Source organism: Arvicanthis niloticus, chromosome 18 (genome assembly GCF_011762505.2).
Source record: "Arvicanthis niloticus isolate mArvNil1 chromosome 18, mArvNil1.pat.X, whole genome shotgun sequence".
NCBI classification, from domain to species: domain Eukaryota; kingdom Metazoa; phylum Chordata; class Mammalia; order Rodentia; family Muridae; genus Arvicanthis; species Arvicanthis niloticus.
Genome location: NC_047675.1, coordinates 48,850,326 through 48,866,207, shown reverse-complemented (window position 1 = coordinate 48,866,207; position 15,882 = coordinate 48,850,326). Strand labels below are relative to the sequence as shown.

At 49.8% G+C, this 15,882-nt stretch overlaps 1 protein-coding gene across 5 annotated transcripts in view; it reads right to left on the bottom strand.

The window, feature by feature from the left end:
• Spg7 (SPG7 matrix AAA peptidase subunit, paraplegin) overlaps window positions 1-15,882 on the bottom strand; it is a 34,155-nt gene that overhangs the window by 2,123 nt on the left and 16,150 nt on the right. For 4 of the 5 annotated variants that reach the window (XM_034522430.2, XM_034522431.2, XM_034522433.2 and 1 more), the window contains 10 exons: window positions 15,756-15,881; window positions 15,183-15,345; window positions 14,505-14,678; window positions 7,994-8,118; window positions 7,294-7,396; window positions 5,745-5,855; window positions 4,393-4,508; window positions 2,443-2,599; window positions 1,547-1,713; window positions 902-979 (listed from right to left, as the gene is read on the bottom strand). In XM_034522430.2, the coding sequence (XP_034378321.1) occupies window positions 902-979; window positions 1,547-1,713; window positions 2,443-2,599; window positions 4,393-4,508; window positions 5,745-5,855; window positions 7,294-7,396; window positions 7,994-8,118; window positions 14,505-14,678; window positions 15,183-15,345; window positions 15,756-15,881 (1,320 nt within the window). The remainder of the gene's footprint in view (window positions 1-901; window positions 980-1,546; window positions 1,714-2,442; window positions 2,600-4,392; window positions 4,509-5,744; window positions 5,856-7,293; window positions 7,397-7,993; window positions 8,119-14,504; window positions 14,679-15,182; window positions 15,346-15,755; window position 15,882) is intronic. The other variant, XM_034522432.2, reaches the window with a different exon arrangement.

The window sequence follows — 15,882 nt, the reverse complement described above, 5'->3', positions numbered from 1 at the left end:
CTCCCTGTTTTACCCTAAGCGTGGTCTGTCAGCTGCCAGCCTCACTACGTTTTCTGTTTCCTTTCAAAACCTCTGCTTATTTCTGGCAACTGCAATTTCCTTCAGCAAACAAGGTGTGTGTGTCTGGGAGAGGCAGGCGGGCTGCTAGAGAGGCCCCGGCTTGAACTGTGGAGACAGCCGCTGACTGACAACAGGGAGGGAGTTCTGCTGCTAGGATACAGGCCTGAACATCATCGGTTTATTCCCAGACAGGGCATCATTCAGGCTGACTTCAAACTTGCTACGCTCCTGCCTCAACTTCTTGAGTGCTGGGATTACAAGCATACGCTACCATGCCCATCCTTGGCCCAGAAAATATTTTTATCCTGAAGGTCCCGTGTCTGTGGCCATATCCTACTGCTCCTTGCTGTTTATGAAAACTCTTCCAAAGCTGGGCACTGTGGTACACACCTTTAACCCCAGCACTTGGGAGGCAAAGGAGACAGAGCTGTGAGTTCCAGGACAGCCAGGAGTACACTGAGAAACCCTGTCGGGGGAGCATGGGGGAGGGATATGGAGAAACTCTTTGAAGAGCTGTGTGTGGAGGAACACATCTTTAATTCCAGCACACCAGAGGAAGAGATGAAGGCACACAGATCTGAGGTCAGGCTAGTTCCAGGCCAGCTAGGGCTACATGGTGAAGCCCTACTTCAAAACAACGAACCCCAACAAGTGTGAAGGGGCCAGTCTGCATAGAATGTGCATGACTAAGGGGGGAAGAGATTCTCTGCCGAGCTGGCTTGACGCACTTACCCGGCTCTAGCTGATTGAGGGCTGCCAATATTGGCCATGCTGTCCCCTACACTTCTAGGGGCTCCTGAGATGCTTGCCCCCGCTCCCCCACCCCTCCCCGTGCCCTCACCGCCTGCAGCTTGTCCAGGTTGTCCAGCAGCACCTTCTCAGTGTGTCTGTAGGCTTTGGCCACCAGCAGCTTTGCTTCCTGTAAAGAGGAGGTGAGTCCGCCATGAGAAAGGTATGGACTACTGTTCACAGACTCACTGGCTGCCAGCTCCACTATCCGGGTGCAGAAGGCACAGGCTCATGAACAGGCCCATCTTTCACAATACACAGCAGCTGTGTCTCCGCTCTCTTTCTGAGAAGCCCAGGACAAGATGCACTCCCCACCCCCCAGCCACCTTTATCCTAGAAAGAGCAACTGGACAACCTTCAGCTGGCTGGACTGCACGAGCGACTGCAACTGGCCCTGTACAGAGCCAGGTACCATGCTGGCCCAGCTTGCAGGCTGCAGGGGTCGTGTGCACAGGCTCTACCATTTGGTATTCAGTTGACGTTTTCTCCCAGTTCTACATCTAGTTTTACTTGGACCCATTCAGGCCCACATTCAGGAGAACACACTACACAGGTTCGAGGCCAGAGCAACCCCCCAGCCCCAGCCCCACATTAGGCCTTCAGGGCATACTCATCCAGGGTGCAGGCTCCTACAGTGAACCCAGATGCTTCTCCCCACAGGCAAAGGTGTACAGCAGTAAGGCCTGTGCCCACTCACATGGTCCATCATCTGCTGGAGGCCCTGACTGAAGGGACGACGTCCAATGCCCACGAGGCCCTCTTGTGCCTCCGGGAAGGATACAGGCCCAATGCTAGGAGCCATCCCGAACTGCTTCACCATGGAGTAGGCAATGCGGGTAACCTTCCTCAGATCATCCTGGGCCCCTGGAATCAAGAAAGGGAGGAGTCCTGGAGAGCGCATGTGCACAGACCCTGTCAGTCCCAGGAGCATCAGACGCTAGGCACGGTCCCTTGTCACTCTCGTTTTCACTGTGTGTCTGCACACACACATGCAGGACTTGGTTCCCTTATTTCACAATAGGGGTCCTAGGGACTGAAACCCAATCAGCAGTGCTTGTGGCTGCGGAGCCATTTCACTGTAACTGTTCAGGATGCTGGCCTGCCTTACAGTGACACCCTCAAGCCTACGGCCATGTCTGTTCTAGGGAAGCCTGTCACTCTTTGGTTTGGTGTTTTTTGAGAGGGTTTTTCTGTGTAGACCTCACTGAACTGGAACTCACTCTGTAGAGCAGCTGGCTTCAAACTCGGAGATCCAGCTGCCCCCGCCTCCCGAGCGCTGGGATGAGCGGTGAGCACAGCCACCTGCTGGCTTTGGTTTCAAGCCTGTCACTCTTCAGGAACAATGTCCTGAGACCCACCATAACCTTTCTGGATATCTAGTGAATGCTCTAATATCCCATTTGATGTTGCCACAGCCATGAGCAGTAATAACCCACCACACGTACAGTCCACACACGACGCTTTAAGGATCTGCTCATAGCGCTGCCCTGCACACACCTTGCAGTAGTCTCACCCTGCCCAGTGCACTGAGCACCAGGACACAGGTGCGACATTGCCCTCTGACAGAGTCCCACCCAAGGGCTATCTCCTCACCAGAGGTGACCCTGCTAAATGAGATGGCTTCAGCTGCACGACCGCCTAGGGCCATGCACATCCGCTCAAACAGCTGCTCCTTGGTGAAGAGGTACTGGTCCCGAGGGAGCATCTGAGAGAAGCCCAAAGCAGCGTTTGTCCGAGGTGCTATGGAGACCTGCAGAAGAACAAACAACTTACCAGGGAGCATGTGGCCTCAAAGAAAGGCAGGGGCCTCACAAAACTGTCATCACAGGATGCCAAGTAGCTAGTCAGGCGAGTGTGTACATGCCATTCTTTAAAAAAGTCCTCATACTGCAGAGGCCAGCTCATGGAAACAGGAGTTTCTGTATGGTATGTTCCTGGTAGCACTGTATGCATAAGAAGTCAATGTGACAGGCCTCTTAGAAGCAATCCTAAGGTATAATGGCAAATTTCACCTCACATGCCAGATGGTACTGGTCCATAGCAAACTCCAGAATGTACCCAAGGAAGGAAGGAAGGCCATCCTACCCTTGCTTTCTCTCCCTAATCTAATGCCAGACATCTGAGGAAGAGGCAGGACTACTGCTCCAACAGGCCAAGCAAACCCTGCCTCTTACAAAGGAGTGTGGGTGGAAGAGGTCACCTGGTCGGCTAGGAGCCAGCAGTAACATAAAGTCAGGGCCGTAACTACAGCTCAGTGGTAAAGAGCTCGCCCAGCATGTGCAAGGCACTGGTGGATCCCCAGCATCGCCTGAAAGAAAAAAAGTTGGAGGCTGGAGAGATGGCTCAGTGGCTGAGAGCACTGGCTTCTCTCACATGGGGCTCTGAGCTTAAGTCCCAGCATGCACGTGGTGCTTCACAACCATCTGTAACTCTGGTTCCAGGGGATCCACCCAATTCCCACTGCTCACTTCCGTGAGTGCTGGGCACATGTGTGGCACAGAGACTGAATGCAGCCGACCTTCACCACAATCAAAACAGTGTCTTTGAGTTGTTTAAGACACTGTCTTTCTTTGTAGCCTTGACCTGCCTCTGCCTCCCAAGTGCTGGGACTAAAGAAAAAGGCTTAAAAGACAGTTTAATAAGGACATCTGTGGTCATGACCAGTCTTAATCACAGGTCACAGTGACTGTCAGACCAGTTTCTTCTGAAGACAGTGAGTGCCTTCAGTTTCTTTCTCAGAACATAACCATGTCACTGGCTGGCATCCATAAAAACCAAGTGACAATTCTGAGAACAAAATGATATCTTGAGTTTGGTCTTTGTTCGGATTTTTTTTGAGACATTACTTTTCTTTGCTACTGAGCTCATGAATGCCTCGTGCTGGGTCTGGTCCCCAGGTCATCGACTGCTTCATATGCCATGGAAGAGCAAATCAGAGTTAAATGTCCTGCCAATTCCAGGGACACACAAGGGAACACTCCACCCACTCTACTTTAAACAAAGCAACCAACATGGCCTTTGCTCTTAGCTCTGTGGACAGCAGGGAAACTGGTCAACGGTGTACACACAGACAGTTGGCTGTCTGCTGCACTGTCTCACACTGCACTGCTGGGGTAGGAGCAGCAGGGCCACAAAGCCCCTGCTACTCGCCAGAGATACTCAGGCCTCCCTCGCAGGTAAGCCAGATGCCACTCTTATCCAGGGTCTCCGTGCAGTCTACATCATTCCAGGAAACTATCTAAAAAAACCATTTGCCATTTTGAGCAGAAACAAGTTCGGCTCTGCACCATGAGGCCCAGATGGGCAAGGGCAGAGGCTCTGGACATGGGGACTCTCCTCTCATAGGCCTCATCAGGCCGATAACTGAGGCTGTGGCTGAGGACCTGCTCCTAGCTCTGTATCTAGTCCCTGCTAGGGACTACAGCTGGAGTCATGCCAGGTTGGCGGTAACATTTTCTCTCACATAGTACAAACACATGTGGTGTTTCCCAAACCAGATGGGTAAGGTCTATGGAGCTCAGGCCTGCGTTCACCACAACCTACCTTCATCACAGCTTCTGTGTGCTCCAGCAGCCAACCGACCAAGGCATGGCCAGACTCATGGAAAGCGACCACTCTCTGCTCCTCCTTGGAAAGGATCTTACTCTTTTTAGCAGTTCCTGAAAGAAGTCAAGAAAACAGGAGGCTTCGGGCACCTCACAGCCGTTCTCGTCTTGCTTGGTACTTTGGTAGCTACATTCTCACACAGATAACACTCAACACTCAAATTCACGGGAACTCCAAGAAGAGTGGAGTGGAGGCTGACCTGCTCTTTCTCTAGAATGGAGTGGAGGCTGGCCTGCTGTTTCTCTGGAATGGAGTAGAGGCTGACCTGTTTCCAGCCTTTTTTTCCTGGGTTGTGTGTGTGTGTGTGGTTTCTCTGGGTAGCCCAGGCTGGCCTCGAACTCACAGAAATCCATCTGCCTCTGCTTACTGAATGTTGGAATTAAAGGTGTGCCCACCACCACTTGGCTCAACCTCAGTTCCCTTTGTGAGCATCTTCTTGCTGCTGCTGCTGCTGCTGCTGCTGCTGCTGCTGGTGGGTTATAAGACAGGGTCTAGCTATGCAGCCCAGGCTGTCGAGTGCAATCACACCTGACTGTTTAATATTTAGGACACATGTCACAAGGTTCCCAAGGCTGGAACCCTGGAAGCAGCAGGTTTCTGAGGGAGGGGCAAACAGCTATTGTTCCCACCTGGTCTCTTCATGCCATTCAGCAGAGGAAGAACTGAGGCTGCCTGGATCTTACTTACTAAAAGACAGTTTTCTTCAGGCTAGGTGATCTACTACTTTATCCCAGCACTCAGAAGACAGAGGTGAGTTTAAGGCCATCATGGTCTACACAGCAGGTTCCAGGCCAACCAGGGCTACACAGAGACCTGATCTCAGAAAACCAAAGCTTTGGGTAAGCACCATCACAAAGCAACCTCACTCACTGGACATTATGAAACTCACAGAAATCCTCTTGCCTCTGCTGCCCATGTGCTGGGAGTAAAGGAGTGTGCACCATGCCTGCCTTTCTTTACTCCAGGCTGGCCTGGTACTCTGTGTGTGTGTAGACACAGATGACTTGAACTCCTGATCTTACACCTCCCAAATGATGGTATTACGAATGTGTGTGCTAGCATATGCTGGACTTGAACATGGTTTTTGTTTGCCTGAGGAGCACAGATGTTCTTAGATAAATTTACACTATCTCAAATGGACGGAAGGTAACAATCCCCTTGCTACTTATATAGTGAGGATATTACATTAACACAGAACGTTAGCGCCTGGGTCTAGTTTCACCTGCCCACCCCTAACCTGTCTGGCACAGATGACCTCTGGGTCTTAGCAAAGGGTGTGGTCCTCATACCAGCAATGACACGCTCCACAGCATACTCAAAGTTGAACGTGTGGACAGATGTGTGCCCCTCCCGAGCAGCGTGCAGTGCAGCCTCGTTGCAGATGTTGGCGATGTCGGCGCCTGTGAACACAAACCACAGGCAGGGATGGGAGCTGCTGGCTCTCTCCTGTCAGCATTTAGGAAAAGGAAAAGAAGGAAGGAGGGAGACTCAGCTTTTAATGAAGAACAACAAAAAGGACAAGAGACAGAAGACAGGGCAGAGGCCTAGGACGCCATTACTGAAGAGGCTGAGGCAAGAGGACTAGGCATTTTAGGCAAGCAGAGTCTACACAGGGACGCTGTCTCAAAATAGCAAACCAAAGAACAAAAAGGAGAGGAGGAGTGGGAGAAGGAAAGAAGGAAGGAGAAATGGAGAAAAGCTGTCAGGGTGACCTGCAGCGAGCGGTCAGTACTGCTCCCTGAAGCTCTCACAGAAGCAACAATGTCCTGCTCCTCTGGATCTCACAGTCCTTTCCTGTCTGCTCCTGAGCTGTCCTGTGTCACCCGGCAGCGCATGTGTAGACAATAGGGCAGCCATGGAGGGCTCTCCTGTCCACAGAGCCGACTAATGACTGAAGGGTAATCACAAAGGACCGACTGTGTGAGAGGGCTTGTGTTTTACTTTTAGAGACAGGGTCTCATGCTATAGCCTAGGCTGCCCTCAAACTCACAGCAGTCCTGATGCCTCAGCCTCTCAAGAGCTTCTGCACCAGCCCAGCTTTAAGGGGAACTTTAAATGCACATTAACCTTTAAAATAAAGCTGTGAAGAAAGAGAGCCTGATTGTTATTTCTGTTTTTGTTTTTGTATTTAGGGGAGTTTTCGAGACAGGGTTTCTCTCTATAACCCTGGCTGTCCTGGAACTCACTCTGTAGATCAGGCTGGCCTCAAACTCAGAAATCCGCCTGCCTCTTGCCCAGCGTTTTTTTTTTTTTTGTTTTTTTTTTAATTTTTTTTTATATGTGTGTCTGTTTGTGTGTGTGAATTTGTGTGTGTATGTATGAGTACACTGTAGCTGTCTTCAGACACACCAGAAGAGGACATCCGGATCCCATTACAGATGGTTGTGAGCCACCATGTGGTTGCTGGGAATTGAACTCAGGACCTCTGGAAGAGCAGCCAGTGCTCTTAACTGCTGAGCCACCTCTCCAAGCCCCCCTAATTGTGACTTCTAACTGGAAATCACCTAGGGACTGGGGGGAGGCCTGGTGGGACAGTCTGAACTGGCAGATGTTCTCTGTGTAAATATAACACAGAGACCACAGTACCCAGAGAACACAGGCAGACTGTCTCATAACACTCTGATGGCAGAAGCTCTAGGCTTGTCATGACGGCTTCTGCTACTTTGGTGGAGACATCACAACTGCTGCCTGCGGAGTCAGTGTGAGCCACAGATGAGCTGCTGCTTCCACCTTCCAGAGGAGGGCCTGCACTGACTTGTGCCTCAGAACAGGGACAGCACTCCCACAGGAGACCAGAGCTCTCCCCCAGATACGTGTGTCCTAAGGTGGATGTCATACCACTGAATCCAGGGGTCAGCTCTGCCAGTCGCTGGGAGTAGAAACTGCTGGGCTGGGTCAACTTCAGGCCTTTCAGGTGCTGCTCGAAAATCTCCCGTCTCTCCTGTCATAACCGAGGAAGACAGAGCTGAGCTCAGACGCACCTGACAAGACAGCTCCCATCTCCTACAAGCTCTGGGAATGAGCCTTCCTGTCTGTCGATCACAGCAACACTGGCTTTCCCATGGTTGATATTCTCAGTCATTACCCATGATTTGGAAACCAATTTAGAGAGTTCCAAGCAGCAATTTAAAGACAAAAAGAAGATAAATTAATCGAATGCATGCAAGACATGTTATGTTCTGTATAGCAAAGATTTAAACCTCTGCAAGCCACACACGCTGGATCCTGACCATGAAATGTCTGACACTGTCAGGAGACAGGCAGCTTCTCTCATGTATGTCCAGTGGCATTTGGTCTCCTTCTACCCAGCCCCTAGATTTGGTCTCCTTCCTTCCACACAGACCCTCTACCACCCTCAATCCCTGCTCTAAAGACTGTAATGAAGGCTCTTAAACCATGGAGCAAACAAGCTTGTAAAGAAGAGGCTATCAGGCAGGAGGAAAGATCCATGACAGCTATAAAAGCAGAGCTTGCTGTCCCAGGAAGGGAGGAAAGGTGCCATGGAAACGACTGCCTCACCCCTCCCAGCAGTTCTGACCTGGAGAGTGGGAAGATCAATGAAGACATGTCTGTCGAGCCGACCAGGCCTCATCAGAGCGTTGTCCAGAACATCAGCTCGATTGGTAGATGCCAAGACGATGACATGGTCTGTGGTGCCCATTCCTGAGAGAACAGAGCAGATACAGTGGCCTTTGGAGTCGGGATTTCAACAATGGCGTTTCCCAGTGACTACTGCCTTCAGGACATAGCAGAGAAAAAAGTAAAGATCCGGGGAAAAAGATATCACATTCCTTCTGGACAGAGTGATGAGGTGGAGACACCTTTCAGTGGCTTCCTATCAAAGTCATGCCAAAACGGTGAAGTTGCTTTCCAACAACAGCAGTTTTCCTTGGCCATATGTGGAGGCAGAACTGCCCAAAGTCCCCTAGAGATGCAAGGAACATCCCTGGAGGGGATAATACATTTTCTTCCCGAGGAGCTATTGTTCTTGCTGAGTGGCAGCCATCTTTACTGTCTGGATTTAGGCGTGATGTTTTGTCTAAAATGTTGAAAATGAGGCTGGAGAGAGGACTGGGTTAACAACAGTGCTCCTCTTGCAGAAGAGCCAGGTTTAGATCCCAGCACGCACATCAGGAGGCTCACAACCATCTTAACTCCAGTTCCAGGGGATGTGATGCCTCTGTCGACATCCATGGGCACTAGGCACATATGCAGTACACACATATACACACACATATACACACACATACACACACACAGGCAAGAGACCCACACATAAAAAGTGGCTCAGGAACCACCCCAGATGATGGACTAGATTTGACTGAGGAAGAAAACAAAACAAACCAAAACAAACAAACAAAACCAAAACAACAAACCCAACCACACAAAGAAGTTTTAGCCAGGTGTGGTAGCACACACCATCTTTACTCCAAGCACCTGGGAAGCAGAGGCAGCAGGATCTCTGTGAGGTCTACGTCAGCCTGGTCTATAGAGCAAGTTCCAGAACAGCCAAGACATAGACCCCATCCCCTTCCAAAAAAACAAAAAACAAACAAACAACAACAACAAAACCAAAAAATACAAACCCAGAAATGTTTATAAAGAAGCTGAGGAGGGTTAAGAATGCAGTCAGCTGGAGGACTGTCCGCCATGCAGGAAGCCCTCCCTTTAATCACCGCACTGCAGACACCAGGTGTGGCGGTGGTGCACACTTGTGACACTAGCACTCTGGAGGCTGCACGATCTGAAGTCCAAGGTAATCCTCGGGCGCACATTGAGTTCAAGACTAACTTAGGATGCATGAGAGTCTCTCAAAAGAAAAGAAAAGAAAAGAAAAGAAAAAAGAAAAGAAGAGAAAAGAAGGGGGGGTGAGGGAAGGAGGGGATCATAGCCACCCTTTTACACTTCAAACTTGACAAGCCATGACAACAACAATAATCCACTGAGCCTCAAGGACAGAGTAAGGCAGAGGGGTCACCTTCCCAAAGCCAAGCAGATGCCTAAAAACAATGTTGATTTTTTTAAAATGAGCTTAGACTTAAAGAGACACCAGACATGGCCTGCCAGAGCCCGAGGTTCCTCCAGACACCTGAGCCTTAGGGAGGGCAGTGACACAGACTTCTTTTGCTTGTTTTAATGAGACACCATCTCTCTCGGTAGACCTGGATGGCCTCAAACTTGCTGTATAGATGAGACTGGCCTTCAACTCAAGAGAGATCTGCCTGCCTCTGCTTTCTGAGTACTGGGATTAAGGACGTGCTCCACCACACCCAGCAAACTCAAGCTTCTTGACTGACTTCTGTTAAGATGCCTTAGAATTCGGAAATACAGAATAACATACACAATATAACATACAAAAATGCGCCAGACCTGTAGGTATTTGGAAGGCTGAGGCAGGAGGATAGCAAGTTCAAGGCCATCCTGGGCAACTAGTCAGTCTGTCTCAAAATAAAACATAAGTGAAGGAGCCATATGACAACACAGCTCTGCACCCCCATCACTTTAGAGGGTGATGTAAGAGGATCGAAGTTCAAAAATCATCCTGAATTACATAGGGGGTTCAAAGCCAGCCTAGACTACATGAGACCCTGTCTCAAACACACAACAAGCTGGGCATGAAGACACACACCTTTAACCTGCATTTGGGAGCCAGAGGCAGGTGGATCTCTGAGTTCTAGGCCAGGCAAGGCTACACACTGAGACCTTACTGCACAACCAACCAACCAACCAAATAAAACTAAACAAAAAAGATACAACAGGGCTGGAGAAGAGAGCTCACGTGGGGAACAAACACCCACACTCGCTGTGCAAGCGTGAGGCTTGAGCTTACATTCTCAGAGCTCCTGTAAAAGCCACATGCACAGCACAAGATGTATAACCCCAGCACTACTATGGGAAGGTAGGGAGTTGGGGCAGAAGAATCCCCTAAAGCTCTCAAACCATCGAGGCTGGTTAGAAGGTCTGTGTGGTGGATGGATGCAGAATACAACCAAGAGTTAGTTAGGAAATGTCACAACAGAGACATGAGGAATGGGTCCCAGTAGCCCCCTGCTCTACATAAACAGAAGCTGGCCATACCCTGACAATGTCAGCATGGAGTAACAGGCCATTTATTAACACACAGCACCAATAAACAGCCATCCCCACACAGAGTGGAGGCTCACTCGGGTGTTCATGTTTAACCCTTGAACACCCGAGTCTGGAGTCGGGGATGTCCATTAGCTGTGGCTACATGTGGAAATGGCTCTTAGCAAGGCCAACGCTGCTATCTGGGACACAAACAGAGTTACTAGTAATGTCAATAACCTGTCAAGCCTGGCGTCACCCAGGCCTTGGCCCATAGTGACCCCACTTACGGGTGCTAGCAGTCTGAGTGGTTAGAGAACTCTTTGCTGGTAAGGTATGACAGCCGCTGAGTCCCAGGCTGTGTCTGACAGAGTTAGGAGGAAATGCATCCTGCCAGGGCACAGCTGTGCAAGATATGCTCGCTGCTACTATGAAGATGCTGCCTAGATGCAATAAAAGCCATGATGAGGCTGCCCGTGAATTCACAGAGATCCACTTGCCTTGCTTCCTGAGCGCTAGGATTAAAGACATGCACCACCGTGACTGGCTCCAAGTGCTCTTAACTGCTGAGCCATCTCTCCAGCCTGCTTTCTTCCTTTCAATTTTCAATACAACCCAGGATCTCATGCATACAAGGCAAGAACTCCACACTGAGCAGGTCACCAAGTCCTGCTAGGATCCTCCCGCCCTCAGACCCAGGCCCCCATCTTGAAACAGGGGCTCACAATGTAGCTCTGGCTAGCTTGAAACCTGCTATATTGACCAGGCTGGCCTCAAACTCAAGAGATCCACCTACCTTTGCCTCCCAAGTACTGGGATTAAAGGTGTGAGCCACCATGTCTGGCCCTGCTAGGATTTTGTAATGACTCTCCTATGGAATCAGCTTTTTACACTCTGTTTCTAAAAACATAAACTTGTGCATATGCCATTAACAGACCATGGCATGGTAAAAACCCTTTCTCTAAGGCTCTTGTGTCAGGTGACCTCGGGGTAAGCAGGTGGGGAACAGGTGCTGGCCTTAGGCTCACATAGTAGGCTTACGGTCCCACACCACCCACAGCACCTGTGCTGGGACCGCCATGACCAGGATTTCTCAGTCCCTTGGTGAGTTTCCCACGAGCAGCACAACATCTGCTCAACTCCATCCTCTGCACTTCAATGAGCAGAAACTGCTCTTCCTGAGGAGACGACAAAGCCTAGTCTCAGGGCATCTGAAGGAGCCAGCGGACACAGCTGTGAGCGCACAAAGAGACTTATTAGTGCCGGCCAACCTGACAAGCAAAGGGTTCCTCAGCCAACTCTGGGGGACAAACAGCTATTTTTATAGTAGTTCAGAGGAATTCAGCTCAGAAAAATGTCATGCTCTCTCGTAGACTCAAGACTCCTGAAAACGGCGGCCTCTGTCTTTAACCTGTGTGCGTAACAAACCAGTTGGCAGATTTTCAGTATAACTAGTTGAGTGTTAATGTTATGAAATCCATTTAAGCCCTTATTTAAATAAAATATCTCTTTGAGGTACAGGGTGGGGAAAGAGCCACACGAGAAGGTTCACTGGAGCTTCCTTCATGCCAAGGACGCCTGGCCAATGTCCAGAGGGACGAAGGACACATGTTCAACGTCACTTCACTAATGACAGAACCATAGCTGAGACAAGAAAGACCTCCATGCCAGGTCCCTGGGCTCGGTCCCCAGGACCCAGAGTTTCCAGCAACCCTTCACAGAGCCCTTCTGCTCTTCACAGGGACTCCGCCCAGGCCTCCCAAGGCACTTGGCCCTGGGGACACTTGACACTGCACACTTGCTGTTGCTATGCAAAGCAGTTGTCAGGGTCTCTGTTGCTCGCAGTGGGATCTGAACTAATACGCTGATAGACAACTGGACAACAAAAGGGAGAGAAAATAGGAAGGCTGGGGTCGGCTCTAGATGCAGCCTTCCTTGTGGCATCTCAGTCATGCAATTCTTTTTCCTCCTCGTTATCAGATCCATCCTCTGCTTTCTGTAAACCTGTAGCAACTTTACAGTTCATGAAATAATGTGCACCAGCCCATCTGATAACACAATAGCTAGGAGGTGAACCTTTATTGTGAGAGAGTAACATACACTTACACATGTGTACATGTGTGCAAGTGTGTGCCCGTGTATGAAGGCCAAAGAAAGACATCATGTTCCCTCTATCATTCCGTGTTCTCTCTCACTCTCCACCTCTTAGTCCACCATGAGGAATGCGATATTTTATACGAACTGCCTTGCCAGTCATGACATCACTGAACTGTTCCTACCAAAGCATGCTTCACCTGGCCTTAAGAACACATCCCAGGCCTGGGTGGTGCTGGTGCACATCTTTAATCCCAGCGTTCAGGAGGCAGAGGGAGACAAATCCCTGTGAGTTGTAAGCAATACGGTCTGCATATAAGTTCGAGGTCAGTTGGGTTACATAGTGAGGCCTTGTCTCAGAGCTAAAACAAAAACTATAAACTGGGCGTGGTGGCTCATGCTTTTAATCCTAGCACTCAGGAGGCAAAGGCAGGTGGAGCTCTGAGTTCAAGGCCAGCCTGGTCTACAGAGTAAATCCTAGGACAGCCATGTCTACACAGAGAAAAAAGCCAAAGCAAACAAAAAACCAACCAACCAAGCAAACAAACAAACAAAAACAAAACCATGAGGTTATAATTGGCAAATTTATGTTTTTAACTACAAAAATGTTCACAACAAATAAAATCAAAACACAGAGCGGGAGGGGGAGGAGGGAGAGAGATGGGCTGGTAAATGCTCTTATGGCCAAGCCTGATGACTTGAGTTAGATTCCCAAGACCCATAAATAAAAGGAGAGACCCAACTCATTAACAGTTGTCTTCTGACTATATGCCCACCACGGCATGTACTCCTTTTTCACACACACAAATCAACTATATCAATGTAATTTTCAAAAACTCTTTTAAAGAATGAGTCTTCTAGAAACAGCTCAAAATAAAGTCCACATCTCATCTCCCTCATTGAGCTTCTCCATTACAAAGAAAAGCCACAGCACTGAGGTCAGTCCCGAAGTCTCCTTCACAGCACCATACACTGGCACCTCCTGTAATACAAGAATCTCAACCCTGTGCTCAATGCTCTCCTCCCAGGGCAGAGAGACACACACAGAGAAACTGAGGGATTCGAGCCTGGAGGCCTCCCTGCCAGCTGTCCCCACTCACAGCCCCAGCGTCCCTCTGAGCAACCCTGACTGCTGAATTCACTGCGGATGAAGACACTGGGAACATGTGTGAAGCCTTGGATTCAATCCCCAGTAGAAGAGAGAAAGAGAAGCTGCCTTTCCTTTGCATTGACTCACTTTATGTGTATGATGCTTTGCCTGCAGTGATGTTATGTGTACCATCTGTGTGGCTGATATCCACTGGTCAGAAGGGCGCTGGACGCCACAAACTGGAGTTATGGATGCTTGTGAGCCGTTATGTGGATGCTGGAGACCAAACCCAGGTCCTCTGCGAGAGCAACAAGTACTCTTAACCACTGAGCCCTCTCTCCAGCTCCCAAGGCTGATGTGTTTTGTTTTATTTTATTTTGTTTCTCTGTGTTTGTTTGTAGCCCTGGCTGTCCTGGAACTCATTCTGGAGTAGACCAGGCTGGCCTCGAACTCAGATTTGTCTGCCTCTGCCTCCCAAGTGCTGGGCTTAGAGGCGTATAGCACCACTGCCATCAGGCTAAGCAGACTTTCTTAAAAGCAGCTCATTGATGGATAATCTCTGAGCTGACTTGCTATTAGATGTTAACACCTACAATGTCCTTTGTGTCATGCCCTCAGCAGGGCAGGAGTGGACAGCAATACACAATAGAGACTGAAGAAAACTAATTCCTCTACCAGTGATACCCAGGAGCCAGAACAGAAGCTGTGGCCCTAAAGCTGCTCTAAAGCTATTTATCACTGACACATTCAGAGTCTCCTCCTGGTGTGCAGTTTATGGTGGAGCACACTGAGCACTGACCGTCCATCTCAACTAGGAGCTGGTTGAGGGTCTGCTCCTCTTCTGTGTTGGAGAACCCAGACATGGAGGTGGACCGCTTCTTTCCCACAGCATCGATCTCATCAATGTAGACGATGCACGGGGCCCTGGCTCGGGCTTCCTTGAAGAGGCTGCGCACTCGGGCAGCTCCCAGGCCTGAGGGAACACAGTGTCAACACAGACAGATAGAGGAAATCAAATCCTATTTTTGGGTCACAGTCAGGCAAAATCTTCCACTAAAGTTGCCTATGTCTAAGTGGCTACTCTCTGCAGATGCAGAAGTAACCAGCATCTTGCCATCCTGGCCTCCCAAGCCACAAGTGAAAATGGAATCAAGACACATAACAACCAAGCTGATGTGGATCAAAGCTGAAGTTGTGGTTTAAGATAGTTTTCTCTTAAAAGTGTAGCCCTGGCTGTCCTGGAACTCATTCTATGGACCACACTGGCCCTGAATTCAGAGATATGCTTGCTTCTGTTTACCAAGTGCTGGGTTAAAGGCGTGTATCACCACCACCCTGCTTGGACCAAAGTTCATTTTAACGTGGGCAGTGTTTGTCCTTTTCTGCTCCACTCAGCTCCTCATGTGGGGAGGGTTATATGGACAGCATCCCAGGCACTAGGTCAATGAACCTGCCCACACTTTCAGCCCATACCTACCTCCAATGACCTCCACAAACTCTGGGCCAGCCATTGCTAAAAAGGGCACCTGAGCCTCCGTGGCTACTGCCTTGGCCAACAGCGTCTTCCCACATCCAGGGGGCCCCAGCAACAGGGCCCCCTTTGGAACCTTGGCACCGAGTTGAAGGAAACGCTCTGGGCTCTAGGCAGGAAGAGAACGCAACGCTGGGTTCTCAGCATTTAACAGAGAGTGTGCCAGTGACTCACACGAAGAGCAGCCTATGACAGTCATGAACCAGCTATAGTTTCAGTGCGTCCAGAAACAGCAGAGCTTCATATGGCACAGCCCCAGAAAAGATAGCGCAGCTGAAGTGCACCATCGCACTCTGCTCTTCTGATGGACAACTGTGTAGGGCACTGTTGGCTTACCAGGTACAGACACACTCACAGTACCCATGAAATGAGAAAGCCACCCTTAACCCATTTCGTCCCACCCATGGAACTCCAGTCTCAAAGTCAAAGTGTCTGCTCACCACAGCCTTCCTTCCTGGAGAGAAGACATGTCACCACCACTCACACCTCTCACTGGCTGGACACACAAGTCTCACTCACCTTCAGATAATCCACAAACTCTCGGACTTCCAGCTTGGCTTCATGCATTCCTGCCACATCTTGGAAGCTGACTCCTTTCCCTGTTTTCCCGTCCACGATAGTGAAACGTGCCATCCTAAGCTGACTC